This window comes from Pan troglodytes, chromosome 23 (assembly GCF_028858775.2).
Source record: "Pan troglodytes isolate AG18354 chromosome 23, NHGRI_mPanTro3-v2.0_pri, whole genome shotgun sequence".
NCBI lineage: Eukaryota > Metazoa > Chordata > Mammalia > Primates > Hominidae > Pan > Pan troglodytes.
The window spans coordinates 52,647,338-52,674,888 of NC_086016.1; the positions used below are offsets into that span (position 1 = coordinate 52,647,338).

At 57.1% G+C, this 27,551-nt stretch overlaps 4 protein-coding genes and 1 long non-coding RNA gene across 13 annotated transcripts; 1 reads left to right on the forward strand and 4 right to left on the reverse strand.

The window, feature by feature from the left end:
• Window positions 1-70: 70 nt before the first annotated feature.
• On the reverse strand, window positions 71-2,133 carry SCO2 (synthesis of cytochrome C oxidase 2). Its single transcript, XM_003317322.7, has 2 exons — window positions 1,962-2,133; window positions 71-927 (listed from the first exon to the last, which is right to left on the reverse strand). Exon 2 carries the CDS (start codon window positions 912-914, stop codon window positions 114-116), a length of 801 nt encoding a protein of 266 aa, XP_003317370.1. The 5' UTR covers window positions 915-927; window positions 1,962-2,133; the 3' UTR covers window positions 71-113.
• A 117-nt stretch (window positions 2,134-2,250) lies between these two features.
• TYMP (thymidine phosphorylase) lies at window positions 2,251-6,842 on the reverse strand. 3 transcript variants are annotated; one of them, XM_016939501.4, is made up of 10 exons: window positions 6,425-6,842; window positions 6,017-6,240; window positions 5,657-5,859; window positions 5,031-5,129; window positions 4,096-4,225; window positions 3,673-3,791; window positions 3,077-3,239; window positions 2,745-2,975; window positions 2,500-2,640; window positions 2,251-2,417 (listed from the first exon to the last, which is right to left on the reverse strand). In XM_016939501.4, exons 2-10 carry the CDS (start codon window positions 6,228-6,230, stop codon window positions 2,269-2,271), a joined length of 1,449 nt encoding a protein of 482 aa, XP_016794990.1. In that variant the 5' UTR covers window positions 6,231-6,240; window positions 6,425-6,842; the 3' UTR covers window positions 2,251-2,268. The 3 variants fall into 3 exon arrangements, with proteins under 3 accessions (XP_016794990.1, XP_016794989.1, XP_016794988.1); XM_016939500.3 differs by having other exon boundaries at window positions 6,017-6,268; window positions 6,425-6,779; XM_016939499.3 differs by having other exon boundaries at window positions 6,017-6,252; window positions 6,425-6,609.
• Window positions 6,843-6,947: 105 nt separating this feature from the next.
• Window positions 6,948-9,059, reverse strand: CIMAP1B (ciliary microtubule associated protein 1B). Of its 6 annotated transcripts, none has more exons than XM_063808016.1 (7): window positions 8,999-9,059; window positions 8,491-8,633; window positions 8,092-8,295; window positions 7,713-7,817; window positions 7,459-7,580; window positions 7,210-7,374; window positions 6,948-7,082 (listed from the first exon to the last, which is right to left on the reverse strand). In XM_063808016.1, exons 2-7 carry the CDS (start codon window positions 8,597-8,599, stop codon window positions 7,002-7,004), a joined length of 786 nt encoding a protein of 261 aa, XP_063664086.1. In that variant the 5' UTR covers window positions 8,600-8,633; window positions 8,999-9,059; the 3' UTR covers window positions 6,948-7,001. The 6 variants fall into 6 exon arrangements, with proteins under 6 accessions (XP_063664086.1, XP_009436963.1, XP_063664087.1 ...); XM_009438688.5 differs by having other exon boundaries at window positions 7,234-7,374; window positions 8,999-9,051; XM_063808017.1 differs by having other exon boundaries at window positions 7,234-7,374; window positions 8,491-8,900; window positions 8,999-9,015.
• A 9,774-nt stretch (window positions 9,060-18,833) lies between these two features.
• On the reverse strand, window positions 18,834-21,409 carry LOC107970296 (uncharacterized). Of its 2 annotated transcripts, none has more exons than XR_010156069.1 (3): window positions 21,328-21,409; window positions 19,756-19,896; window positions 18,834-19,410 (listed from the first exon to the last, which is right to left on the reverse strand). It is a non-coding gene; the product is annotated as an uncharacterized LOC107970296 (long non-coding RNA). The 2 variants fall into 2 exon arrangements; XR_008541797.2 differs by lacking the exon at window positions 21,328-21,409 and adding an exon at window positions 20,814-20,891.
• Window positions 21,410-22,710: 1,301 nt separating this feature from the next.
• KLHDC7B (kelch domain containing 7B) lies at window positions 22,711-27,487 on the forward strand. Its single transcript, XM_003954412.5, has one exon. The coding sequence runs from the start codon at window positions 22,794-22,796 to the stop codon at window positions 26,427-26,429; it is 3,636 nt and encodes a 1,211-aa protein (XP_003954461.4). The 5' UTR covers window positions 22,711-22,793; the 3' UTR covers window positions 26,430-27,487.
• The last annotated feature ends 64 nt before the right edge of the window (window positions 27,488-27,551 follow it).

Consider the following 27,551-nt stretch of genomic DNA (forward strand, 5'->3'; position numbering starts at 1 on the left):
TGTACACCTGCGCAGAGAAGAGGGCTGCCTGGCCTCCCTGGGCCGCTGGTACAGATCACACACACACAGATTAAACGCAGCCCGTTTAATGATGGGGCCCAGGCTGCAGCGGCTCAAGACAGGACACTGCGGAAAGCCGCCATGTGCCGCCGCACACTGTCCGAGATCTGCTCAGCCGATCTGCTCCGGCCGTAGTAATCCGTGAAGAGACCGTCAGGGTTGAGCAGGTAGATGGCAATGGAGTGGTCCACGATGTAGTCCTGGTCCTCATCCTTGGGGCCGGCATTGTAGTACACGCGGTAACTGTGACTAGCCTGGGCAACCTGTTCGGTGGAGCCAGTCAGACCCAACAGTTTTGGGTGGAAGTCCTGGACGTAGCGGGCCATGGCTTCAACATCGTCCCGCTCAGGGTCCACAGTGATGAAGACAGGCTGCACTGGAGGCAAACCAGGCTCTGCTTCCAGCTGCCGCACCACCTGCACCAGCTTCTCCAGCTCGTCTGGGCAGATGTCAGGGCAGTGAGTGAAGCCAAAGTACATCAGCACCCACTGGCCCCGGAAGTCAGCCTTGCAGCGAGCCCGGCCTCTGTGATCCAGCAGGTGGAAGTCGCCCTGGCCCACAGCTGCCTGGCGCAGGGCTTCTGTTCGCTTTTGCTGCTGCAGCCTCTCCTTCTCAGCCCTCAGGGCCAGCCAGACCCCACCGAGTCCAGCCCCGAACAGGCCTGTGATCAGCAGCCGGGTTCGAAGCCCAGGGCCCTGGGGCTGGCCCTGCCCACCTGTCTCTGCAGGGCCCTGCCTTGACAAAAGCCAGGACCTCAGATGCAGGGCCTGGCCTCCCAGGGTCCCAGGGAGGACCGGAGGCTTGAGCTGAGAGAGCCTGTGCCAAGCCGTGGGGCTCCGAGTCAGCAGCAGCATGGATCTGATGCTCCTGGAAACAAGCACAGGCATCAGCCAGAAGGGAAGGCCCAGGACAGTGCCTGGGCTGCCCCTGCGACTCGAGACCAACCACCCATCTGAAGGACCCAGCCCACGTTCAGGCTTAACAGGCGTTTGCAGCTGCTTACCTGAGCTCAGAACTCCACCTCCACCAAACATCCACACCTGGGCAACCACACCTGTCACTCCTGTCCTCTACCTGGGATCACCAGCCTGTCACCACACCCTGCCCTGCACCTCAGCAAGGTGAACCTCTTGCTGACTGAAAGCATTCCAAGTGCATGCCTTGCCTGAACTGACCACGTTATCTATTTGCAATAAACCCATTTCTTAAAAGGAGGTGGGTAACTCTCTGGCTTGCAATCCCCGAGAGCAACGGATTCCTCCAACACTTTCCTGTTACCTCGAGCCACTTCAACCAACCGCGGCCTTCACACTCCCAGCAGAAAACCTGCACGACCTACCCCCGGAGCTCAGACTCTGCCCGCCGGCTGTGTTTAACCTCTCCTGGCAGAGACGCACGACACTTCTACCCGCCACAAAACCCCACCCTCCTCACATCCAGGCTTCCCAGCAGCTCCTCCGGGCTCACAGCCGACGCCCTGCCTTTGCGTTGGTGACCTTTGAGCCTTTCCCACGGGCCCCCCCAGAAAGTTTGCTAGGTGGAGGTCTCAGGACTCCCGGTCACTGCCCCCTCCTGCTGAGGGCACCCTCCCGAGGACTCACTGCACCCCCGCCCGGGCGGTTCTGGGTTTGTGCCCTCCCCAGCAAGGCCAGCGCCCTCGTGGCCAGAAAGGTCCCAGGACCACTCGAAGCGCCGCGCGAGCGCGTTATAACTGTGCTTGGCCGCGAGAACACCGGTGCCTGCTGGGAGCCTCCCACGGGCGCCCCAGCCTCGTTCCGGCCTCCAGCGCGCCCTGGGGTGTGCCCCGCCAGCCCCGCGCAGTAGCCGGAGCTGGGAAACTACCCCGGAGTCCAGCGAGTCCCCAGGGCTACCTCCTCCCCTCCCAGCCCCGGCGTCCGCACCTCGCGGCGGGGCCGCGCGTCAGTGGACCAAGCCCGAGAGGAAGCGCCGACCTCCAGCTCCCTGCGCTCTGCCTCGCCGGCTCAGGGAAAGCGGGCGCCACACGTTCACAGGCAGGGCGCAGGCGTCCTCGGAGCTGCGCATGCGCACACGGGCGCAGCCGCTGACAGGCTCTCAGCGCGTGCGCGGAAGGCGGAGCCCGCCGGGGGTCACGTGTTCATCGAGACGGCCCCGGCCCCCCCCCGCCTCCGCAGCCCTGTATCCCTCCGCTCCGCCCAAGCACTGACAAGGTTTCGCGGCAAAGGAGCTTTATTGCTGCGGCGGCAGAACGAGCTCTGCGAAGGGCGAGGGGGCGGTGAATGGCGCGCGGTCGGAGAGTACGAGCGCCTCCTGCAGGGCGCGGCTCTGCAGGCCGCTGAGCGCGGGGCCGTCCCGGTGCACGCGGAGCCAGGGGGTCCCTGCAGAGCGAGGGGCTGTTAGAGGCCGCGCGGCCGGAGCTGGGCGGGGGCGCGGGACCAGCAGGGCGGGGGCGGCGCTCACCACGGCGCAGCCTCTGACCCACGTCGACCAGCAGCTCTGCGCCCACCCCCAGGCGGAGCGGCTCCCCAGCGCGGCTGCGCCCGGCCCCGAGCTCGTGCAGCACCAGCGCCAGCGGCAGCGCCCGGACCAGCTCCACGGTGCCTGCGGGGAGAGGGGCTGAGAGGCGCGGGCTCGGGAAGGGGCGGGGCCTCGGGAAGGGAAGGGGATGGCGGAGGCGGAATGATGGGGACTCCCCCGACGCTCACCATCTGCGGGCGCCAGCAGCTCCTCCTGCTCCCGGGCGCGAGGCAGCAGCTGCCGGCGCTCTGCGGGACTTCCCGAGCACAGGGCTCGGGCCAGACCGGGATCCACGCCCTGCGCCGCCAGCATCCGCTCGAAGCGGCCAAGGGCCGAGCCGTCGTCCAGCGCCGCGGCCACCCGGGCAGCGCCCTGGGCCTGAGTCTCCGCGTGTCCGCTGAGCCAGAGCAGGGCGCCCCCTGCGGGCGGGGACGGGGCTTAGGCGCGGCCGGGTCGGGGCGGCCCCAGCGGGAAGCCCCCCCCCCGCCGCCTCCGCTCCCCTACACCCCGTCCCCCTCACCGAGCGTGGTGACCAGGTCCCTTAAGTCTGGTGGGCCTGCGCCGTCCATGCAGAGCAGCGCCTCCTCCACCTCCAGGGCGTGGCCCACGCAGCGACCCAGGGGCTTGTCCATGGCGGTCAGCGCTGCCGCGACCCGAAGCCCTAGGCTGGCTCCCACGCCAACCTGCGGAGAGGAGGCTCAGCGTGGACCCGCCATGGCGGGGTCTTCTGCAGCCGGTTCTTTGTCGAACTCCAGCCCCTGTTGCACCCTGGGTTGCCAGCCCCCCAGGATGAAGTCAGGGAAGGATTGGGGTGGGGAAGAGAAACGAGTGAAGTGCGACACCTCGCCATGGGGCCAGGAGGAACTTGTACTTGGTCTGGGGGAGGAACGCCACAGAGGGCTTCCCCAGGTCCAGGCCGGGCCAGCCTTGACCTCTAACCTCTAAAGTCACAGCAGGTTGGGAAGCCGTGAAGGAGGGAGGGACTTCGGGCAGAAGAGGGTGGGACTGGGGTTAGGCAGGACTGCTGAGTGGAGGGAGGCAGTGGGGACGGGAGGGGTGAAGGGTAGGCTGGGCCCGCATCAAGACGCTTGCCCAGGGAAAGGCCACACCGCTCACCAGCGTCTTTGCCAGCTCCCGGGCCTGCTCCTGGTTGGGGAAGACGGCGGCCCCTCCGAACTTAACGTCCACCACCAGAGCGGACAGCCCCTCCACGAGTTTCTTACTGAGAATGGAGGCTTTGGGGGAGGCAGAGGAGGTTGGAGACAATGGAGAACCTGGAGCTTCTTGGGAGAGTTCGGGGATGCCGACTTTGGGGTCAGGGGCCCTGAGCATTGAGGGTCAAGTCCCTTATTATGGGGGTGGCAGCACCTGGTGGGTTGAGTATCAGGCCACCCCACATGGTGGTGGTCAGGCATCTTGTGATGGGGGTAGGGGGGCACACGGTCAGGTGACGGGTAACTCCTAACGAGAGGCCCCTGACTTGAGTTTGGAGGTCAGGAGCCTGTGAACATGCAGAAGCAGGCCATGGAGTCAGGTCACCTGTGATGAGTGGCAGGCTGTCCACGGTGGCTGTCACATCTCTGGCTGCATATAGGATTCCGTCCGCAGGAACCAGCTGCTCACTCTGACCCACGATACAGCAGCCCGCCTGGTCCAGCAGCACTTGCATCTGGTCAGACATCCCCTGTCCTCAGTGACTTATGGTAAATGACTTAGCAGCTTTTTTTTTTTTTTTTTTTTTTTTTTTTTTTTTTTTTCTGTGAAGAGTCTTCCTCTATTGCCCAGGCTGGAGTGCAGTTGGCACAATTTCGGCTCATTGTGACCTCTGCCTCCTGGGCTTAAGTGATCCTCCCACCTCAGCTTCCCAGTAGCTGGGACTACAGGTGCGCACCACCACACGCGGCTTTTTTTTTTCTTCTTTTTTTTGTAGAGATCAAGTTTCACTATATTACCCAGGCTGATCTCCAACTGGGCTCCTCTGCCTCCCAGAGTGCTGGGACAGGGTCTCACTCTGTTGCCCAGGCTGGAGTGCAGTGGCATCGTCCCGGCTCACTGCAGCCTAGACCTCCCAGGCTCAAGTGATCCTCCTGCCTCAGCCTCCTGAGTAGCTGGAACCACATGCGTGCACCACCACACGCAGCGAACTATTTTGTAGAGATGGGGTTTTGCCGTGTTATCCAGGCTGGTTTTGAACTGGGTTCAAGGGATCTGCCCTCTTCGGCCTCCCCAAGTGCTAGGACTACAGGTGTGAGCCACCGTGCCCCGCCAGCCATCTGTGATTTTGACCAACTTCCCGTTTTATGATCCTAATCAAAGTTCCACTGATGATTTCGGCCCAGGCCCAGTGACTCATGAGTAACCTTGACCAGTGTTCTCATTAGTGACCCTAATGATCCACCAGTGATCTTTTAGTGATTCTGGCCAGGGTCTCCATCATCAACCTGGATCAATGACTGATCCGTGGCGCCCCGTACCTGCTCTGGGCTCTGGATGACATTGAATCCAGGAATAGACTCCAGCTTATCCAAGGTGCCTCCTGTGTGCCCCAGACCACGTCCGCTGATCATTGGCACCTGGTGGTCAGGGATGCTGAGTACCCTGCATAGTACCCCTCCCCCACCTCCGTGCATCCCTTCACCTTCCCTGGCTAGGAGTGCAGCTGGATTTAGAAAGTATTTAAGCAGCTATAGGGGTGCCCAGCTGGTGAGGGAATGGAAAGGAAGTTTTCTTGGTTGAGAAGTGTCAGTAGGGGAGGAGGTTGGTACCTGTCCTTGGGGAAACAAGGCTTGGGGCAGAGGGAGGGAAGTCCTCAGCTCCTCCCTTGGGGGAGCTGTCTGGGGACCCAAGGGGAAAGGGGTCTGAATTCCATCAGTGGATCTTTTTCCTGCTCCAAGGGGCCTGGTCTAGAGCCAGAGGGGCCCCAAGCGCTGTGCTGGGGAACGGGGTGGGGAGAACTGTGCTGGGGAGCAGGGTGGGGAGAAGCCTGGGGTAGGGTCTTGGAGGCTTTGGGCCAGGCTTGAGGTTGGGAGCTGCCTGTGGATGGACTGGTTGCTGCATGTGCGGTCATAGGCTCCCGTCTGGAAAGGAGGTGGTTTCTAACCTTGCAGCCGCATGCCGCCAGGGCAGGTGCGAGGACCAGGCTGACCTTGTCACCCACACCCCCTGTGGAATGCTTGTCCACAAGCTGCTGGCGCCAGGCCTCTGGCCACTCCAGCTGCTGTCCCGACTGGGCCAGGGCCTGGGTCAGCACCGAGGTCTCCTCCAGATCCATGCCCCGAAGTCGGATGGCCATCAGCATGGCCCCTGGTATGTGGGGGTACGCGTGAGGGTGGCAGCCCACAGCGGTGGGGCACCCTGGGGCCGGTGCTGGTAGTGGGGCACCGTCGCACCCCCAGGGACCCAAAGTCTCTCGGGCTGACCTCCCAGTCGGGGTCAGGAACGCCCAACCCTCCCCACGCACCGATCTGTGCGCCCTGCGCGCTCCCATTCACCACAGCGGCCACGAAGCCCCTGATGTCCGCTTCGCTCAGGCGGCCTCCGTCTCGCTTCATGCGGATCAGCTCCGGGAGCTGCTTGGGCTCTGGCGAAGGGTCGGGAAGTCCCTGGCTCCCTTCCCCGGAGAAGTCACCAGGCGCGGGTGGGGCCCCGGTTCCCGGGGTCATCAAGGCTGCCATCGCTCCGGGCCTGCGGGGATGCCTGACACGTCCGGGGGCTGTGGCCTCCCGGCGTCGGTGTCTGAGCCACGTGCTCCTGTCCCGACCCCTTTCCCGTGTCTCTCCGGTGTCCGCCTCTCGGTCCCGTGTCTGTGTCGCCCTCGTCCGTGTCTGCCTCCCGCTTCCCCGCCTCGCGACTTGAGCCCCGCCCGTACCTGCTTAGGGCGGCTGCCCTCGCCCGCCTGCTCCGGATCCCAGCCCAGGTACCCGGCCTCGCCCGCGGGTCGGGACCGTAGGGTTCAGGGTTCGCGCACAGTGGTCCACTGCCGGCGGCGGGGCGGTGGCGCCCCAGGACGGCAGGCGGGTGGGGCCGCCTGGAGGGCGGAGCTCGGCAGTCGCCGCCCCCGGGAAGCCTTGCACGCCGCGCCCCGGCCAATCCCCCGGTGCCCCCGGACACGCGGAACTTCCGGGCCGTCGGGGCCCGGGGCCGTCGGCGGGGGTGATCCCTGGCCGGTCCCGCCCGGCGTGGGTCTCGGGCGTCTGTGGCTCCCGAGAGTCCCCCTCCCGCCCTCGGTGGGGTCTCGACGTTCGGACGCGGCGCAGCGCTGGGGTCCCGGCCTCGCCCGACGCTCGGGCCCCGCCCCGCTGGGTTCGGAGTTGGGACACGGCCCCAGCCCTAGCTCCACCCCTGGCCTTGCGCCAGGACGCGCAGAGAGAGAGAGAGAGAGGCGGACACGATGCGGACTCGCAGACTTTAAGCAAACACGTGTGGGGCCGCTCCCGCCTGGCGGGTCAGTTGTCCGCGTCGGTCACCAGCGGGGCCAGGTAGTCCGAGTGCCGGATCCCGAAACTCCAGCCGCGGGGCTTCCGGTGCTGCGGGCCCGGAGACACCGCTGACCTCGCGGGGCCGGCGTCCTCTCCGCGCCGGGACCCCTGGACCCCCGGGGACTCTGATCCCATCACTCCGACCTCAGGCCCTCCCCACTCTCCTGACTCTGACCCTTGACCCTGGGCTCCAGGCCACCTGATCCACGTTGTAGGCCGCGGGCCCTGGCTTCCGAGTGTTGTCTTGGGGGAGCGAAGTCCGCGCCAGAATCGTGAACTGGGGGGCCCGGGACTTGTAGACCCCTGGACTCACGACCTGGTAGGCGCAGGGGCCCGGGGTCTGCGAGAGGGCAGAGGGTGCTGGCTGCCGCCTCCACTGCCGCGGACCAGGGACCCTCTGCGTCCGCCCCGGCCCCTCCCCCACCTTGCTGAGGTCCTCGAAGAAACTGCCAGCCGCTCTGCGGCCGTAGATGGAGCAAGTTGGGGCGGAGACTTTGCCGATGACGCGCGGACCCAAGAGCGAGGGCACAGTATAGGCCGCGGGACCTGGGGAGGAGGCAGGGCTCGGGGGTAGTGGGTCTCCGCGGACAGGCGCAGGGTGGTCCCAGCTCCCGGAGGGCGGTCCCCGGTCTCGAGTGGGAAGGCCCACAGTTCTGGGATGGGCCGTTCTGACCTCACCTGGGCTCTGCTGCTCCGCCTGGACACCCCAGTTTCGGGGAGCAATGGTGTGCCGAGGTGCACTGGGGTACGTCGCGTTCCCCGCTCGCTCCGGGAAGTACCTGCCTGCGGGGCGGATCAAGGGTGTGGGGGGCTAGAACTGCGTGGGAGCCTGGTGGGTACCCGAGATGGGGTCCTGAGACTAGTGGGGAGTCTGAGCCACGATTTATCAAAGCCCCGTGGGGTTCGGGGTTTGGGATTTGACATCCGGATATGGGGGTACCGAATATGCGGTGTTAGGGTATCCGAGGGGGACTCGGGGTTCAGGTCGGGGGTTCCCAGGTGGGCCTCCCTGGAGGCAGTTCGGCGTTGGGGTGGCCAGGGGCCCAGGGGTCCTGACCAGGTCCCGGAGTGAGGAAGGGCGCTGAGCGGCGTGGGCGGCCGTAGATGGAGTAGGCGGGGGCGCCGTCGGTGCCGCGCACGGTCATGCGAGCGGGCACCAGGTGGCCTGGCCCGGGGCCGCACGTCGTCTGCTGCGTGGGGAAGCGCGCGCCGAAGGTGAAGGCGGGGGCGCGCGGCCGCGACGGGTCATGCAGGACGTAGCCTGGGAGCATCCGAGTCAGCGTCTGGCCGGGCCCAGCCCCAAGCCCCATCTGGAACACGGACCCTCCCCCGGCACAGACCCCCTCTCCCCTCTAGCAGGCACGGTTCAGCCCCGAGCGCAGACCTCCCTGGTCTCTTCCCCTTCCCTCCCCCAGGCGCCGTCCCACCCCTCAATCCCGGGGCCTGCCCCTTCTACCGGTGTTGGGCGGCAGCTTGTATTTGGGCCCGGGGCCTCCGTAGTGCGCCGCGATGGGGCCGCGGGGCCGGTGTGGCCGCCAAAGGCCCACCCAGGCGTCCGAGCCCATAGCGCGGGTGGGGGGCGCTTACGGCTCGCAGCACCTGCGGACAGAAGGCGGTGGCCGCGGCCCCTGCACCGCAAATTCTTGGGGAGCGCACTTTCCCACTACCCTGGGATTAGCGCGGGGCGGGGCGGGGCCTGGACCGTGTCCCTGGCGCCAGCAAAACAAACGCGAGCTTCCTTCCCGGCTCTGTGGAGCGTGGGGCCGGGAGCGGATCCAGGGCCATCACCCGGACTCCAGGCGGATTAGGCAGGGACGTGAACTCGCGGGGGCCAAGTCTAGACCCAGACTTGGCGAAGGGAATCACCTGGGGGTGGGGTGGGGGCAGGAGATTTTCGTGCTGTTGGGAAAGGGTGCCTCGGGAAGGGCCTGCGTGGGGGACCTGGTGCCCCGAGGTGCACTGACCTGTTGTGGTAGCTCCTGGCGTGGGAAAACAAAGCGACGTGGCTGGACATCCCCGCTCCGCCCCGCCCACCTCCCAGACCCCATTGTGGCCCTTTCCCGCTTCCTGGCAACCGCACTGACTGCCTGCCCCCCCAACCTGGGTCCGCCTCCCCCTTCCCCACCACCCAGTGCCGCCGCTGGGCCTCTCTGTGGATTCGGTGGCACGGGTGGGATAGTAGCCTGGGCCACCCAGAACGCTGGCCTCACCCTTACCCAAGTTTCAGTATACCCATTCTGGAATAGGACAAATCTGCAGACAAAAGCAAGGATGGGAATAAAGGAATTGAATAATGCAAAGCACACACTCCATTTAATTATGTGTAGAGAGAGGATTTCTTATCTATTTAAGTCCATGAAATATTCGCAAAAAACAATCATGTGTTGGGCCACAAAATAATCACACAAATTGAAAAAAAGATGTGACACATGATTTGATTACAATCAAATACAATTCTAGGCAAACAAAATGTAAAAAAAGAAGAAGAAAACTCAGCCTGGGCAATACAGTGAGACCCATCTCGACAAAAAACTTTAAAAATTAGCTGGGTGTGATGATGTACACCTGTAGTCCCAGCTATGGGGTCGGTGGCTGAGTCGGCAGGATCTGTTGAGTCTGCGAGTTGGATCCTGCAGTGAGCAGTGATCCCACGACTAGACTCTGGCCTGGGTGACAGAGTGAGACCTTGTCTTAAAAAAAAAAAAAAAAAGGGAGAGAGAGAACAGGAAGCAGGAGCAAACAAATATTTTGAAATTGACAAATCTTTAAAAAAAAACCCTGGATCAAAACTTGTCAGAAATAATCTGAAATTACAAACTGTAGCAGGAAGAGCCGCAGACAAAACTCCTCAGACACCAAGTTAAAGAAGGAAGGGATTTATTCGGCCGGGGGCATCGGCAAGACTCCTGTCTCAAGAGCCGAGCTTCCTGAGTGAGCAATTCCTGTCCCTTTTAAGGGCTCACAACTCTAAGGGGGTGTGCGTGAGAGGTCATGATCGATTGAGCAAGCAGGGGGTACGTGACTGGGGTCTGCGTGCACCGGGTAATCAGAACGGAACGGAACAGGACAGGGATTTTCACAGTGCTTTTCCATGCAATGTGTGGAATCTACAGATAACATAACCGGTTAGATCAGGGGTCCCTCTTTAACTACCAGGGCCAGGGCGCGGCACTGGGCTGTCTGCCTGTGGATTTTATTTCTGTCTTTTAGGTTTTACTTTCTCTTTCTTTGGAGGCAGAAATTGGGCATAAGACAATATGAGGGGTGGTCTCCTTCCTTGAAACTACATATCAAACACTACAAAGGTAGATTCCCTTCCTACTGAACTCCTACAGGAGGCAGCTAAAGCTGTGTTCTTGTGGGTGGAGGATTACCAGGTGCCGAGGCAAGAGACTGAAGGCACAAACTGTTTCAGTATAATAAAGAAAATAGTTACAGTAAGAATAGTTATCATACAAATTAGATATAGAGATGACCATGGACATTATCAATCATTAGTGTAGACATTAGTCATTAACTTTTAATATTACTCTTTGTTGCATCATTAATATAACCTAGGAATCACCGGTGGATATAGGGTCAGGTGCTGAAGGGACATTGTGAGAAGTGACCTAGAAGGCAAGAGGTGAGCCGTCTGTCACGCCCATATAAGGGCCGTTTGAGGGCTCCTTGGTCAAGCGGTAACGCCAGTGTCTGGGAAGGCACCCGTTACTTAGCAGACCGTGAAAGGCAGTCTCCTTTCTTTGAAGGAGTCAGGGAACACTGCTCCACCAGCTTCTTGTGGGAGGCTGGATATTATCCAGGCCTGCCTGCAGTCATCCGGAGGCCTAACCCCCTCCCCGTGGTGCTTCAGTGGTCAAGCTCCTTGTCCGCTTTCATGCTCCTCCCATACTCCTGGTTCCTCTTTGAAGTTCACAGTAGATAGCGGTAGAAGAAATAGTTAAAGTCTTAAAGTATTTGATCTTTCTTAGAAATGCATAGAAAACGCTGACGTTTGCTGCCTTCCCTCTCTGCTTCAGCTACCTAAAAGGGAAGGGGCCCCTGTCCTGTGATCACATGACTTGCTTCACCTTGTCAATCACTCAGAAGATTCACCCTCCTTACCCTGCCCCCTTGTCCTGTGTGCAATAAATATCAGCCATTTGGGGACACTACCGGTCTCCTCCTCTTGATGGTAGTGGTCCCCCGGGCCCAGCTGTTTTCTCTTTATCTCTTTGTCTTGTGTCTTTATTTATTACAATCTCTCGTCTCTGCACACGGGGAGAACACCCACTAAGCCCTGTACGGCTGGACCCTACATGTTCTGAGGAAAATTTATAGTCATTTTAAAATGACTTCATTATGGCCGGGTCCGGTGGCTCACGCCTGTAATCCCAGCACTTTGGGAGGCCGAGGTGGGTGGATCACAAGGTCAGGAGATCGAGACTATCCTGGCTAACATGGTGGAACCCCGTCTCTACTAAAAATACAAAAAAAAATTAGCCAGTCATAGTGGAGGGCGCCTGTAGTCTCAGCTACTCGGGAGGCTGAGGCGGGAGAATGGCGTGAACCCAGGAGGCGGAGCTTGCAGTGAGCGGAGATCGCACCACTGCACTCCAGCCTGGGCGACAGAGCAAGACTCCATCTCAAAAATAAAAAAAAAAAAGACTTCATTATTATTATTTTAGACAGAGTCTCACTCTGTCAACCAGGCTGGGGTGCAGTGGAGCATCTCAGCTCACTGCAACCTCTGCCTCCCAGGCTCAAACAATCTTCCCTTGTCAGCCTCCCAAGTAGCTGGGACCACAGACATGCACCACCACACTCGGCTACTTGTTTTGTATTTTTGGGAGAGATGGGGTTTCACCATGTTTCCCAGGCCGGCCTTGAACACCTGGGCTCAAAAGATCCACCGGCCTTGGCTTCCCAAAGTGCTGGGATTACAGAAGTAAGCCACCCAGCCTCGTGACTACATTATTAATGAAGAAACGATTCAAAAAGCTTAGTATATATCTTACAAATGGAAAAAAAATAAGTAACATAAAGGAAAGAAACAGGAACTAACACAAAGTAGTAGATAAAATATAATAACTATATATGTATATTTTTGAGACAGAGTCTCGCTCTGTCGCCAGGCTGGAGTGCAGTGGCACAATCTCGGCTCACTGCAACCTCCGCCTCCCGGATTCAAGCAATTCTTCTGCCTTATCCTCCCGAGTAGCTGGGATTACAGGCGCCCGCCACCATGCCCAGCTAATTTTTGTATTTTTAGTAGAGATGGGGTTTCACCATGTTAGCCAGGATGGTCTCGATCTCTTGACCTTGTGATCCACCCGCCTTGGCCTCCCAAAGTGCTGGGATTACAGGCGTGAGCCACCGCGTCCAGCCACTCAGAGAGCTTTGTCATGGTTCTTTTCATAGGCACGTGTGCATGAAGGCCCCCACCCCTTCTTAACCTCTTATTTTCTTTGCGTTCGACACAAGTGACTCCATCTTGATATTGGCAATTTTTACGTTTCCTCTAAAAATACAAAAATTAGCTGGGCATGGTGGCAAGTGCCTGTAATCCTAGCTACTTGGGAGGCTGAGGCAGGAGAATCACTTGAACCCGGGAGGCGGAGTTTGCAGTAAGCTGAGACCGTGCCATTGCACTCCAGCCTGGGTGACGGTGAGACTCAGTCTCAAAAAAAAAAAAAAATTTCTCTGAAGACATCACTGATCAATTATCCTGCGGTTAGGTTTTGATTATCCCTTCCTGTCCAGGTTGACTTGGTGCCATGATGGGAGAATGGCCAGCAATTTTAAGTCAGTGTCAAAACCATTTGAACCACATTTGAGCAGCTGGAAGGAAATTTGGAAGGAGTAGCTGTTGGGTTAAGTCGGCCTTTCATTCGATCAGTCTCACAGGTGTTCCCTATCATGTCAAAGTGCTGCGCCAGCATTACTTGTTAGCAGTTGTACTTTTGCAGAGGTTGGGCAGGTGCAGTGTTTTAAAAGAATCACACAGAGTGAAGTAATATGATGAACTCAGTTTGCAGAATGATTTTGTTTTTGTATTTTCTTCTATCTATCTATCTATACTTTAATAGAGACACTCAGCTATTTTTGTTTTTGTTGTAGAGAAGAGGTCTTACTTTGTTGCCCAGGCTGGTATCAAACTGACTTCAAACAATCCTCCTGCATTGGCCTCCCAAAGTTCAGGGATTTTAGGCGTGAGCCACTGTGCTTGTCCCTATATTTCTTAAATATAGTATAAAAATAGTATACACTGTATGCTCTTAGATTACTTGATTTAAGTGCTTTTTTCTTTATGCCAATTAAATAGAGTTCTTTGTAAATTAAAATCACATATAGACATAAGGACACAAAAACATAGACAACACAAAGATCTTGTGGCTTTTTACTTGAAAATTTTAGTTATAAAACAGTAGGCCAGGCGCGGTGGCTCATGCCTGTAATCCCAGCACTTTGGGAGGCCGAGGTGGGCAGATCACTTGAGGTCAGGAGTTCGAGACCAACCTGACCAACATGGAGAAACCCTGTCTCTGCTAAAAATATACAAATTAGCCAGATGTGGTGGTGCGTGCCTGTAATCCCAGCTACTCGGGAGGCTGAAGCAGGAGAATCACTTGAATCTGGGAGGCGGAGGTTTCAGTGAGCCGAGATTGCGCCATTTCACTTCAGCCTGGGCAACAAGAGCAAAACTCTGTCTCAAAACAAAAACAAAAGCAAAAACAAAAACAGTAAAACATAATAATATAAATTCACGGGTGTGTGAAAGGACAGTTGGATTTAAATTATGTTTTTGATAAAACAGACCAAGTTAAGGTTACCTGTTCAGATGGCTAAAGCTTTACGATTTTTATTACCCTACCGGTAATCCTCTGAACAAGATGGGAAGACGAGACCGGGCGCTGTGGCTCATGCCTGTAATCGCGGCACTTTGGGAGGCCAAGGCAGGTAGATCACTTGCGGTCAGGAGTTGGAAACCAGCCTGGCCAACATAGCGAAAACCCATCTCTACTAAAAATACAAAATTAACCAGACTTGGTGTCAGGCACCTGTAATCCTAGCTACTTAGGGAGGCTGAGGCAGGAGAATCGCTTGAACCCGGGAGGTGGAGGTTGCAGTGAGCCAAGACTGCACCACTGCACTCCAGCCTGGGGGACAGAGCGAGACTCTGTCACAAACAAACAAACAGCTCCTCAAATGAATATAAATATTTAATTCCAGTAAGATTTCCAATGTTAAAAATAGGAAAACACAAATTTAAAGTTCATATGCAAAAATGTGTTCAATTGTCAAAAAAAAATCTAAAACAGGAAAAGAATAAAAGGGTTCTTAGGTACTAACCGCATGCGACAGTTAATTTGATGCACCAGGTTGGCTGGGCCACGCACCCCTGGCAGCTCTGTGCATTCCCGGCCCCTTCCTTGCTCCTGAAGCCCAGCCATCGCGGCATCTTTCTGCATTTGCTGCTTCTGAATCCCTTTGTGTCCTCTTTTCTTGACTTCCGCTGTTAACGTCATCTTACTAGGTAACGATTCCCTATGTTAATGTTTTTCCTGTTCACATTCCTGGTGTGGCTGTTCCCTTCTGTTTGGAACTAACTCAGTTATGATAGAGATTTTCGGAGGGGAAGATGAGAGAGGTTCGGTGAGTGTATCAGGCAGGGGTAGAAATGGATTTATTATGGGGAATATTATAGAATCGCTGGATGAGTTGGTGGTATAATAGCTGAGAGGTGGCCTTTGGGACTACCGAGCTTAAGAGGAGACCTGGGTAGCTGTGATTCTGAGATCAGGAACCTGCCGGGAATCCTGACGCCGCACCCCTGCTGCCCAGGCCTCCCTCAGCGACGGCTGAGTGTCCACATCCCTGTCTGCCAGCAGTCAGCGCAGGGCGGAGGCCTCCGAGTCATTTCTGCCTTTCATATCTTACACAACTGCACTGAATCCAACAGCCTCGCCCGGAACTGTGGCTGCAAGGGGATCTGTAAAGCACAGTATTGCCGCATTTGTATTTTAGGTTCTAAAATACAGGAAAATAAACAAAAGGAGGTGAGAATGGAAGCTGAACACAATGGACCACATCCAGCACAGTGGAAAATCAAGAGTCCTGATGTGAGCACAGCAGGCTTGAGATGTCGTCTGCCACCCAGTGATGTTCATGGCAGACGTAGCGGAGAGGTCCAGGTCGGAGATGCTGAACTGAGAGGCGTGCACAAGCCGTGGGAATGGATGGGGCCGCTTAGTGCAGGGGTCACCAAGTCCAGCCACCTCCTGTTTCTGTAAATAAAATTTTATTGGGGCCGGGCGCGGTGGCTCCCGCCTGTAATCCCAGCACTTTGGGAGGCCGAGGCGGGCGGATATGAGGTCAGGAGATCGAGACCATCCTGGCTAACATGGTGAAACCCCGTCTCTACTAAAAATACAAAAAATTAGCTGGGCGTGATGGTGGGCACCTGTAGTCCCAGCTACTCGGGAGGCTGAGGCAGGAGAATGACGTGAACCCGGGAGGCGGAGCTTGCAGTGAGCCGAGATCCCACCACTGCACTCCAGCCTGGGCAACAGAGCCAGACTCCATCTCAAAAAAAAAAAAAAAAAAAAAAAATGTTATTGGAACACAGCCACATCTGTTTATTTTTTAAGGTTGGTTTTGTGCAGACTTGAGTAGTTGCAAGAGACTGTGTGACCTGCAGAGGCAAAAACAGCCGCAATCCAGCTCTTTGCACAAAAACTTTGCTGCCCCTGACTGAGGGTGTGCACGTGGGTAAAGAGCTCCAGGGCCCTGCAGCACTCCCGGGCTGGAGACGTGGCAGAAGCAAGCACTCTGATATGTGGATCATAAACAAGTGACAGCCTCCGATGCTCAGCACTTAGGCGTCTCAGCCAACCTTCATGAGTTAGGTTGTGGGATGCTTGATGAGTGTAGCTTCTCAAGTTTCTGTCGCCCTCACCAGGGACCCTTAAGCTGGTGGACTCGTATTTGACATCTGCGGTGAGGTCCTGTTGTATTCCAGGAAGACTTAATTTTCCAAACTAGAATAGATTACTGTGAAACCCCAGCATAATTACCTTACATGAGCTAAATATTAAAATAGAGACCAGGCCTGAAGAATCCCTGAGCAGACAAAACCAGTTAGGCGTTCTAACTGACCTCAACCTTGCCTAAATGGAAAACATAAGTGAAACTTAACTGGAGTCATTTCTGATAAATGGTTATGTGAGGCAGAAGTAAAACTCAACTCCAGCCAATCCTAAGCAGCCAGCTAACGCTCAATTGCGTAACTAGGGACTTCCCAACTAGACAGACCGAATAAGGAAGTTGCATAACTGTAACCATTCAAGTGATTTCTTCAGTGTGCCTCCTGATTTTCTTAAATAGACAGACAAATACTTATCTCTGACATTTTTGTCACTGGCCTGAGAAAAAAAGTGTTTGTGGCCAGGCTCACACCTGTAATCCCAGCACTTTGGGAGGCCGAGGTGGGTGGATTACCAGGAGTTCAAGACCAGCCTGGCCAACATGGAGAAAGCCCATCTTTACTAAAAATACAAAAATTAGCTGGGTGTGATGGCGCGTACCTGTAATCCCAGCTACTCGGGAGGCTGAGGCAGGAGAATCGCTTGAGCCCAGGAGGCTGACATTGCAGTGAGCCGAGATCACGCCACTGCACTCCAGCCTGGGGGACAGAGCAAGACTCTGTCTCAAACAAACAAACAAAAAAAAAAAAAAAAAAAAGGAAAAGAAAAGAAAAACAAGTGTTTATATGAAGTATTTTCTCAGAAAAAGAGTAACCCAAATACTTTTCAAGTCCATGTGGCTTGATTAATCTTTAATAAATAAGAATATTGGTGATTTAGTAAAAATGGATATTCTACCTAGCTTTGTTAATCAAATAAACTCATATTATCTCTGTTACAAAATTGGTCAGCAAGAAAATTTTGTGTATATATATATATATGTGTGTATATATATATATATATATTTTAGTAGAGATGGGGTTTCTCCATGTTCGCCAGGCCGGTCTCGAACTCCCGACCTCAGGTGATCTGCCTGACCTCTGCCTCCCAAAGTGCTGGGATTACAGACGTGAGCCACCGCGCCCGGTCATCACCAGGGACATTTAACTGACATCTTCATTCCATCATCTGAAGAGGCTGCAATCTCTGGGCTCAAAAACTAAGATCATAGTCACTGGTAGTCAAAAAAAAAAAAAAAAAAAAAAAGAACAAGGCTAAGGTCATAATTTACTCCAAAGATTAACCTTTGTTAAATTATTTTGTTTCCATAGAACAATACTTTGAATTCCCCATCATGCGATGCAATCTGAAATGAACAACTTAGCCTCAACAGTGTTCCAAACTAGAAGCTCTTGATACCTTAGGAGCTTAACAAATAAGAGCTTGTGTTCTTGATAAGAAAATTTCCTTATCAACACGTTAGAAATTGTTTTCCAAAATTTAAAGACTCTTAAGAAACAAATGTAAGTCTCTCATGAGATAGATGACACCTTTGGTTGATTTAATGGGTTAAATCTTGGCTCCTGGGGATCCCAGCTGCAGGGAGTTGCTTAGTCCTTGGTGGTTATTCTTACAGTCATTGTGTTTACCCAGTTCCTTCACTGTATCCTCTCAAGGGTTTCAACACTTTCCAGCAGCCACTCCCACATCAAATGATTGCCCTCAGGATTAAACAACTTACAGAATTCAACACCCCACCACCCAGGTCTATGATGGTGATCACCTGTACACGACTCTGCACTCCAGTGTCTACGTCACTCAGTGGTAACGGAGAGCAAAGCTCTACCATCTGGTCATCCTCTCAGCTTGCCCAGTGGGGATTTGTTGAAGTAAATTTTTTGTGTGTGTGTGACGGAGTCTCGCTCTGTCACCCAGGCTGGAGTGGTGCGATCTCAGCTCACTGCAACCTCTGCCTCCTGGGTTCAGCAATTCTCCTGCCTCAGCTTCCCGAGTAGCTGGGATTACAGGTGAGTACCACCACGCCCGGCTAATTTTTTTGTATTTTTAGTGGAGACGGGGTTTCACCATGTTGGCCAGGCTAGTCTCCAACTCCTGATCTCAGGTGATCCACCCGCCTTGGCCTCCCAAAGTGCTGGGATTACAGGTGTGAGCCACTGCACCCGGGCTGTTTAAGTAAATTAAAATGGAGACCAGGCCTGAAGAATCCCTAAGCAGACAAAACAAGTTAGGTCTCGTAAGTGACTTCAGCCTTGCTTAAATTGAAAACATAAGTGAAACTTAACTTGAGCCATTATTTTGTTTGTTTGTTTTTCAGTAGAGACAAGGTCTTGCTATGTTGCCCAGGCTGGTCTCAAAGACTAGTCATCTGCCCTGCCTCGGCCTCACACCCAAAGTGCTGGGATTACAGGCATGAGTCATTTCTTTTTTTTCTTTTTTGAGACAGAGTCTTCTCTGTTGCCCAGGCTGGAGTGCAATGGCGCAATCTTGGCTCACTACAACTTCTGCCTACCGGGTTCAAGCAATTCTCCCACCTCACCCTCCCGAGTAGCTGGGATTACAGGCACTTGCCATCATGCCCAGCTAATTTTTGTATTTTTGTAAAGATGGGGTTTCACTATGTTGACCAGGCTGGTCTTGAACTCCTGCCTGCCCTGGCCTCCCACCCAAAGTGCTGGGATTATAGGCGTGAGCCACCATGCCTGGCTGAGTTGTTTCTGATAAATGCTTCCATTAGACAGAGATAAATTTTAATCTACACAATCATAAGTAACCAACTATCATGATTATATAACTACTGACTTTCCAACAGGATAAGCCAAAGAAAGCAACTCTATAACTGTAACCAATCAAATAATTTCTTTATTGTGCTTCTACATTTTCCCAGTAAAAACTTGCATTTGATGTTTTGTCTCTGGAATACTAAAGCTCTTTCAGTCAGGTGTTCCCCAATTCATAAATTGCTTTTCACTCAAATAAACCCTTTAAAATTTTGTTGTGAGTCAGATGTTTCTTTAACGCGTGGTTGTAAAACGTGCTGTTAGTAAGGAACATGACTTAGATCTACATTCAGGTCCTAGTGCAGTTTCTTTTTCTGTCACCAGGGCCATCTTGCTGGCTTGCCACAGGTTATGTGATAATGACTGGGCATTATTCATGGGAAACTGCACTGCGTAAGCAGGCCTGGCTAGGCCCACGGTAGGCCCCGGGCACATTTTCAGCTGCGAAGCGGAGGACTAGCAACCGGTGAGGTAGAAGGAGAACCAAGAGATGGTGGGAGAATGGGAACTGAGCTGAGAGAGCTTCCGGAAGGTTGCGGTGGTCTAGGGCGATCCGCGTCATTGAGAAACGGCGTTAGGCTGATTTCACGGGGCAGATGACATGGAAGTGCTGCTGAGGAAGACGCTGAGCTCCTGAAGTGAAAAGGGATGAGGACGCCTAAGACACGAGCGCAATACCTAATACAATTTCCTGAAATTGTTTCATGTCACACGTTAAAATAATATGAAACACGTTAAATAATAAAATGGTATGAAGGTTTTATTTTACCTGAACTACAGTGATTTGTCTTCAGATTTTGAAATATAACAGACTTTATTTTATTTATTTTATTTTTTGAGACAGAGTCTCGCTCTGTCGCCCAGGCTGGAGTGCAGTGGCGCGATCTCGGCTCACTGAAACCTCCGCCTCCCGCGTTCACGCCATTCTCCTGCCTCAGCCTCCCGAATAGCTGGGACTACAGGTGCCCACCACCGCACCTGGCTAATTTTTTTGTATTCTTAGTAGAGATGGGGTTTCACCGTGTTAGCCAGGATGGTCTTGATCTCCTGACCTCGTGATCCGCCCGCCTCGGCCTCCCACAGTGCTGGGATTACAGCCTTGAGCCACCGTGCCTGGCCCTGAAATTGTTTAATGTCACACGTTAAAATAATATGAAACACGTTAAAATAATAAAATGATATGAAGGTTTTATTTTATCTGAACTACAGTGATTTGTCTTCAGATTTTGAAATATAAAAGAGTTTATTTATTTTATTTTTTAAGACAGAGTCTCGCTCTGTCGCCCAGGCTGGAGTGTGGCGGTGCGATCTCGGCTCACTGAAACCTCCGCCTCCTGGGTTCAAGCGATTCTCCTGCCTCAGCCTTCTGAGTGGCTAGTATTACAGGTGTCCGGCACCATGCCCCACTAATTTTTTTTTTTTTTTTTTAAGTAGAGCAGGGGGTTTCACCATGTTGGCCAGGCTGGTCTTGAACACCTGACCTCAGGTGATCTGCCTGCCTCGGCCTCCCAAAGTGCTGAGATTACAGGTGTGAGCCACCACGCCCGGCCAAAAGCCTTTATTTTTTGCTTTTTCTGCTTTTAACCATCCTCCTTTTTGGGGGGTTGGGGGGACCTAGTTATTAACAGAAAAAAACCCTTTGCTGGTGTCTTTTTTTCTTTTTTTTGAGATGGAGTCTCGCTCTGTCACCCAGGCTGGAGTGCAGTGGTGCGATCTCGGCTCACTGCAACTCCCCGGCTTCAAGCGATTCTCCTGCCTCAGCCTCTGGAGTAGCTGGGATTACAGGCGCCCGCCACCACGCCCGGCTAATTTTTCTATTTTTGGTAAAGACAGGGTTTCTCCCTGTTGGCCAGGCTGGTCTCGAACTGCTGACCTCAGGCGATCCAACACCTCGGCCTCCCACCTCGAGGCGATCCGACACCTCGGCCCAGGTCGCACTTTTTTGCCCATTTTGATCCCATCCTCCAACTGCGGCCACAGCCGGAAATGTAGAGAAATTCGCGCTCCTGGGGCCGGCGGGGCTGGCGCTGGCTCACCTGCTCCCCGGGCCCTCCCAGTCGCCAGGTTTGCGCTCGGAGCCCAGGGGCTGCGGGTTCACAGTTCGCCCGCGAGTCGCTGTTAACCCTCCGGGCGCGGCCCGGGGGCGCTCGCGCGCGCTGCCAACGGAGCCATCCCTGACGCGTTCTCAGTTTACGGCAGAAAACGCCAGTCGGCGCGGGACCATGACTCCAGGGTTTCGCGGAAATAAATTTTAATCCAGTTTTGAAGCCACCACTTGGAGTTCCAGGGCAGTTGCACCCCGGGGGTGCGCTGCCCCCACCGCTTCCCGCCCGTTACTCAGTCTCTAATATTTATGGGTGTCATCTCCATCCTCTGAAGGTTTCTGGACCCCAAACTTAACCAAGAGGCAGAGCCTGAGACTGGGACAGAGAATAAGGGCAGGGTCTAGAAAGCCTTCCCTCAACTTGAGGTCCACCTTAAGGCATGGGGCCCACCCTCACCCTCTCCCTGTCATCTAATAGTCCCAGGGGGAGCTGGGAGGTGAGTTACCTGAGGCTCAGTAGGGTTCAGGCTGGGTGCCAGGGACACTCCTAGGCCATCTCCTTGCTGCTTGAGTAAGGGAGAAATCCCCAGGCCTGCTGTGTCCCAGAGGAAGGAAAAATACACACGGTACTTTCCAGGGAGCCCTGCCTTTGTCCCAGGGACTCCAGGCTCTTTTTCTTGTCTGAGCCTCACCTGGCACCTGGCCCGAGACACTCCTGAGATGGGATTAAGTAAGGAGCAGGTGGAGGAGCCCAGGCTCCTCCCTCAGGAAGCAAGTGCTCACATCCAACAGAAGTACCTACATGCCGGCCTGAGCCAGGGCTAGGAGGTACCAGCCAGGATGTGGTCCCGAGGGCGAGTCCTCAGCTCAGATAAGGGAAGGCTGAGGACTGAGACGAAGACACCCCGAGTCTGGCTATTAGAGCACCTGGGGCCAGAGGGGGTGGTTTCTAAGGGATCCAGGTGCTGGCTGATGCGGTAACTGGAGTAGGGGGCAGGCTGGGCTCAGGGTTCTCCCGGGGCACAGTGAGAGTCTCATCTGGGCAGTCAAGACACTCTCGATGGGCGCAGGGGGTCCAGGAGTTCCTAGAAGGTCTAGGTGGGCTGAAATAAGCCTGGCCATAATGAGAGAAATATGTTTGGATTTTATTTATCCCATTAATTTTTTTTTTTCTCTTGACTTGAAAACCCTATCCCATGTCTGGTAAACCCAGAGTAAGGAGTCCAGAAGCTGCTGGAGGAGGAGCTATGGGAGCCTCAGCCTCCCCTCTATGCCCCCTCCCTGTGCCCCAATGCAAACCTCCACAGCACCCCTGCAATGATAATGCTCACTGCCAGGACCCGTGCTCAGGGTCTCCCTCTTCAGCCTGAGAGACCACCGTCAGGCACAGCCTGCACCCCTCCCGTGCACGGCCCCCACCCCTCCCCTGCTGGCCCACAGTGGAATCAGCCTCTCCGGTTTCTGGTGATTTCATCAGGGCCACATCACATTGCTAGAGCTAGAGATAACATCTCCCTGTGGGTAACCCTTCCCTGCCAAGCCCCCTGAAGCTGGGCCCAGGCTGAGAGGAGGGACTGTGGGGTGTGGAATGAATTTAGCGGTGTGAGGGTCTACCAGGCAGAAGCAAGTTGGCTGTGATGACAGCACAGAGCTCAGGAACGCTGCCTGAGGACCCTGGGGCCTACGAGGAGGAGAAGAGGGCAGGAGCTGGTGGGGTGCTTGCAGAGACCCTGGGCTCCTATCCTGCCATAAGCCTCGCTGTCTCCTGATATCTGCAGCCAGGCCCTACTGACAGCCCCAGGCCTGAGTGCAAGCAGAGACCCCACCCTTCCCAGGCCCTGGAGGACTGGTCCACCTTAACTGGGCAGCCCTTGGGGCAGGCGCTGGCTGGTGCCTCAGCCCAGGCCTCTGTGCTCTGCATGCACTGCCAGCCTGCCATCAGGCCCCTTGCAGTGGGTTGCAGCCCTGAACCATGATCCAGGGCACCTTGGAGCCAGATGGTCCCCTCTGGGGCTGGGACTGGGACAGTGACAATGACTGGGATAGTGCTGTGCTGGCCCTCCTGGCGCTGGCTGTGGTGGCTGCCACAGCGCTGGCCTTACACTGGTTTGGCTCCGGGCACGACCAAGAGGCGGCAGAACCGGTGTCCACAGCCCTCGGGGCTCAACCTCATCAGGCAGGAGGAGCTGAGCTGGCCCTGCAACCGAAGTCCAAGGTCAGTGATGGCAGCGAGGGGCAGAGCCCAGGGCAGGGGAAACCAGAGCCCCCAGGACGCGGCCAGCAGAGCCCTGTCCCTGCTGCAGCGCCGGGCGGGGGCCTGGCCGCCATGGCCCGGCTTCCAGTCAAGACAGCTGTCGAGGAGGCCCGCAGAGGGGCATTAGGACAGCAACGGGGCAGTGCCACCCCCGCGGCCCCCCGAGCGGAAGGAAAGGAGCCTCCCAGGCCAGGCACTGCCCTCCTGGGCAGGGGCGAAGCAGGGGGGATGTCCGCCCCCCTCCTGATCCACTTCACTCCTCGGAGCCCTGGCAGCGAAGCGGAGGCGGAGACAGGTGGTGTCAGGGCGTCCTCTCGCCAGGCCGCAGGCCCCGCGGGGCAACAGGACACTGGCCCCTGGCAGGCGGGCGCGGGGCCCTCGGGCTCGATAGGGAGAGGCCGGGGCCGGCGGCGGCGGATGGACGCTGACTCGGGAGACAGAGACCGCCGCCCCCGGAAACTGGACCCGCTCCGCCTGGGCGCCGCGGGGAGCGTGTGGGACGCGGTGGACGAGGCCGCCGCCCTGGACGCCCACGCGCACGGCCTCCCCACAGGACCCCCACTCGCCCAGGAGCCCGCACTCCCGGCGCTGCCCGCTCCCCGCGCCCTGCAGCCTGGGTCTCAGACGGAAGGCTCTGGGGCCAAGGGTGGCTGGAGCAGGGAGGCTTCGGGGGTCCCTGCCCCCGGAGGAGGCTGGCCCTGGGTCAGCAGGGAGGTCCCGGGCACCCGGAGCTTTGGCTCAGCCCCAGGCTCCACGCGCCCCTGGCTAGAGAGTCCGCCTCAAGGTCGCCCACTCTCGTCCCAAGGGCCGGGTGCCACAGGGGCCTACGATGCGGGCGAGGCCGGGGCTGACAGCTCTCGAGATAACAGTCCTGCCGCTGACCTGGGGCCCACCCGGCCCCCGGAGCAAGCAAAGCCGGCCGCAGCCTGCCACAGCCGCGCGCCCTCCCGGAGCCGTGAGCCTCGCCCGCGCTCCGCCTCCCCGCCCGCAGCTCCCGGCCCGGGGTTCCCACCTGAAGCCCTGACTCTCCCCTCTCCTTCAGATTTTTTGCCCCTGGAGGTTACCCAGGGTCCTTCTGTGGGCGAAAATCTCAGAGCGGCGCCAGCCCCAAGTTCAGCCTCAGCCCAAGTCTTAACTTCAGCTCCAGCCTCAGTCCCAGCCCCAGCCCTGGCTTCATCCCCCACCTCAGCACCAACCTCAGCCACCACCTCAACCTCATCCCCCACCTCAGCCCCAGCCCCAGCTCCAACCTCAGCTCCAACTTCAACCCCAGCCCCAGCCCCAAGTCCAGCTGCAGCCGCAACTCCAGCCCCAGCCCCAGCCCCAGTCCCAACCCTCACACCCCCATCCCCAGCCCTAACCCCAGTCCCAACCCCAGCCCTAACCCCAGCTCCAACTCCAGCCCCAACCCCAGCCGCATCCCCTGCCCCAGCCCCCACCTCAGCCCCAACCCCAACCCCAGCCACATCCCCTGCCCCAGCTGACGGGTCAAAGCCTCAGGAGAGTGTGGCTCTCCCCAGGCGCTACCAGGAGGGGCAGGTCTCAGCCAGCTGGGGAAACCTTATTGCCATGGTTCTTAGAAGCCACCCCTTCCCCAGGCAAGACAGGCCCCAAGGGAGTGTCCCGAGGGCGGTTCCCGGGAGCCCCGTGGATCCCAGCACTTCCACACACTCTGAGGACAGACACGGCCCCTCTTCTTCAGTGGGGTCAGTCATAGGGACAGGTACAGGGGGCCTGGTTGAGGCTGGAGGTCAGCCACAGACAAGAAGCTCCGAGACCAACGGATCGCCCAGCCCAGACCCTCCCCCAGGCCTAAGAGGAGAGGGAACCAGGGAGAAAAGTCTAGACCCGCTGCCCCAAGCCGCGATGCCCAGGGGCCCCGCACAGCCCCCCGCGCAGACGCCGCCTGGCCCCGCGGCCTCCTCCTCTGTGAGGCGCTCACAGCCGGTACCCCAGCTACGGAAACGCGGCAGGTGCGAAATCGCCCCGACCTCGGAGCAGGAGGTCAGGCCGGCCGCCTCAGGGGACCCTCAAGGGGAGGCGCCGGGGGAGGGGGGCAGCCCTGCCGGCCGCAGCGGGGCGCTCACAGAAAAGCAGAAGGAGGTCCGGAAGCTCATGGTGTTTCTGCAGAGGCCCGGGAGTTGGGGGGTGGTGGAGGGGCCCCGGAAGCCCAGCTCCCGGGCCCTGGAGCCCACCACGGCGGCAGCCCTGCGGCGGCGGCTGGACCTGGGCAGTTGCCTGGACGTGCTGGCCTTTGCCCAGCAGCACGGAGAGCCCGGCCTGGCGCAGGAGACCTACGCGCTGATGAGCAACAACCTGCTGCGAGTGCTGGGAGACCCGTGCCTCTACCGCAGGCTGAGCGCGGCCGACCGCGAGCGCATCCTCAGCCTGCGGACCGGCCGGGGCCGGGCGGTGCTGGGCGTCCTCGTACTGCCCAGCCTCTTCCAGGGGGGCCGCTCAGGGCTCCCCAGGGGCCCTCGTGGCCAGGAGCCTCCTGCGGCGGCCCCTGTGCCCCTGCCTCTACCGGCGCACCTGCATGTGTTCAACCCCCGGGAGAACACCTGGCGGCCCCTGACCCAGGTGCCCGAGGAGGCCCCGCTTCGGGGCTGCGGTCTCTGCACCATGCACAACTACCTGTTTCTGGCGGGGGGCATCCGTGGCTCCGGTGCCAAGGCCGTCTGCTCCAACGAGGTCTTCTGCTACAACCCTCTGACCAACATCTGGAGCCAGGTTCGGCCCATGCAGCAGGCCCGAGCCCAGCTCAAGCTGGTGGCCCTGGACGGGCTGCTCTATGCCATCGGTGGCGAATGCCTGTACAGCATGGAGTGCTACGACCCGCGAACAGACGCCTGGACCCCACGCGCGCCACTCCCCGCAGGCACCTTCCCTGTGGCCCACGAGGCTGTGGCCTGCCGTGGGGACATCTACGTCACGGGGGGTCACCTCTTCTACCGCCTGCTCAGGTACAGCCCCGTGAAGGATGCTTGGGACGAGTGCCCATACAGTGCCAGCCACCGGCGTTCCAGCGACATCGTGGCGCTGGGGGGCTTCCTGTACCGCTTCGACCTGCTGCGGGGCGTGGGCGCCGCCGTGATGCGCTACAACACAGTGACCGGCTCCTGGAGCAGGGCTGCCTCCCTGCCCCTGCCCGCCCCCGCCCCACTGCGCTGCACCACCCTGGGCAACACCATTTACTGCCTCAACCCCCAGGTCACTGCCACCTTCACGGTCTCTGGGGGGACTGCCCAGTTCCAGGCCAAGGAGCTGCAGCCCTTCCCCTTGGGGAGCACCGGGGTCCTCAGTCCATTCATCCTGACTCTGCCCCCTGAGGACCGGCTGCAGACCTCACTCTGAGTGGCAGGCAGAGAACCAAAGCTGCTTCGCTGCTGTCCAGGGAGACCCTCCTGGGATGGGCCTGAGAGGCCGGGGCTCAGGGAAGGGGCTGGGATCGGAACTTCCTGCTCTTGTTTCTGGACAACTTTCCCCTTCTGCTTTAAAGGTTGTCGATTATTTTGAAGCCCAGACTCCCTCAGCCTCTTTCTGCCCCTCACTCCACACCCAGACTGTTTCCTGACTCAATTCCGTACCTGCTTACAGACCCTCTCAGCTTGCTCACACCCCCCTGTCTGTGGGACTCCCTATTCCCTAGAGCCAGGGACTGACAAGGACTTGGCTCGCTGGAGCTCTGCTGAGCCGAGAGAGGAGGGGGTAGAAAACATTCACACTTCCTATGCTCTGTCAGCAGGACAGGGAGCAAAAACGTCCCCAGGCAACGCCCTCGCCTCTGGGACTTTCTGCCTGTCCTAAGGCCTCCCCAGGTACCAACCCCGTAGCTATCTGGGTCTGTTTGGCACTGTGGATTCTAAAGGGCCTAGAACCCTTGCCTCTGAAACTGGTCCGCTGGTGCGGCCCTGCTGTCTGCAGCTCCTGCCCATACCCCCAGCCCACACCAGGCCAGGCCCACTCTGGGCTCACCACCCTCTGCAGCCTTGTGGGGCTCTCCCAGCCCCTCCAGAAGCCCACCCCATTTCTCACCAACCCCCGATCTCTAAATGAGGCCTGAGCGTCACCCTAGTTCTGCCCCTTTTTAGCTGTGTAGACTTGGACAAGACATTTGACTTCCCTTTCTCCTTGTCTATAAAATGTGGACAGTGGACGTCTGTCACCCAATAGAGTTGTGGGAGACAAGATCACAGCTATGAGCACCTCGCACGGTGTCCAGGATGCACAGCACAATCCATGATGTGTTTTCTCCCCTTATGCACTTTGAAACCCATGCTAGAAAGGTGAATACATCTGACTGTGCTCCACTCCAACCTCCAGCCTGGATGTCCCTGTCTGGGCCCTTTTTCTGTTTTTTATTCTATGTTCAGTACCACTGGCACCAAATACATTTTAATTCACTGAAAGCACCTGCAGCTTGCACTTGTCGTGTTTTGTTCACAAGGTTTGATATGCAACTGGGTGGATCATGGC

Coding starts and splice junctions, on each gene's coding strand:
- KLHDC7B (XM_003954412.5), top strand. CDS start 22,794: ATGATCCAGGGCACCTTGGAGCCAGATGGTCCCCTCTGGGGCTGGGAC.
- CIMAP1B (XM_063808016.1), bottom strand. CDS start 8,599: ATGGGCTCGGACGCCTGGGTGGGCCTTTGGCGGCCACACCGGCCCCGC. Junction 7,818..8,091: donor CTTCCTCACTCCGGGACCTG/GTCAGGACCCCT, acceptor TCCGCCCCGCAG/GCAGGTACTTCCCGGAGCGA. Junction 7,581..7,712: donor GGCGGAGCAGCAGAGCCCAG/GTGAGGTCAGAA, acceptor CCTCCTCCCCAG/GTCCCGCGGCCTATACTGTG.
- TYMP (XM_016939501.4), bottom strand. CDS start 6,230: ATGGCAGCCTTGATGACCCCGGGAACCGGGGCCCCACCCGCGCCTGGT. Junction 5,860..6,016: donor CGCGCAGGGCGCACAGATCG/GTGCGTGGGGAG, acceptor CCCACATACCAG/GGGCCATGCTGATGGCCATC. Junction 3,792..4,095: donor CAGCCTGCCACTCATCACAG/GTGACCTGACTC, acceptor CCTCCCCCAAAG/CCTCCATTCTCAGTAAGAAA.
- SCO2 (XM_003317322.7), bottom strand. CDS start 914: ATGCTGCTGCTGACTCGGAGCCCCACGGCTTGGCACAGGCTCTCTCAG.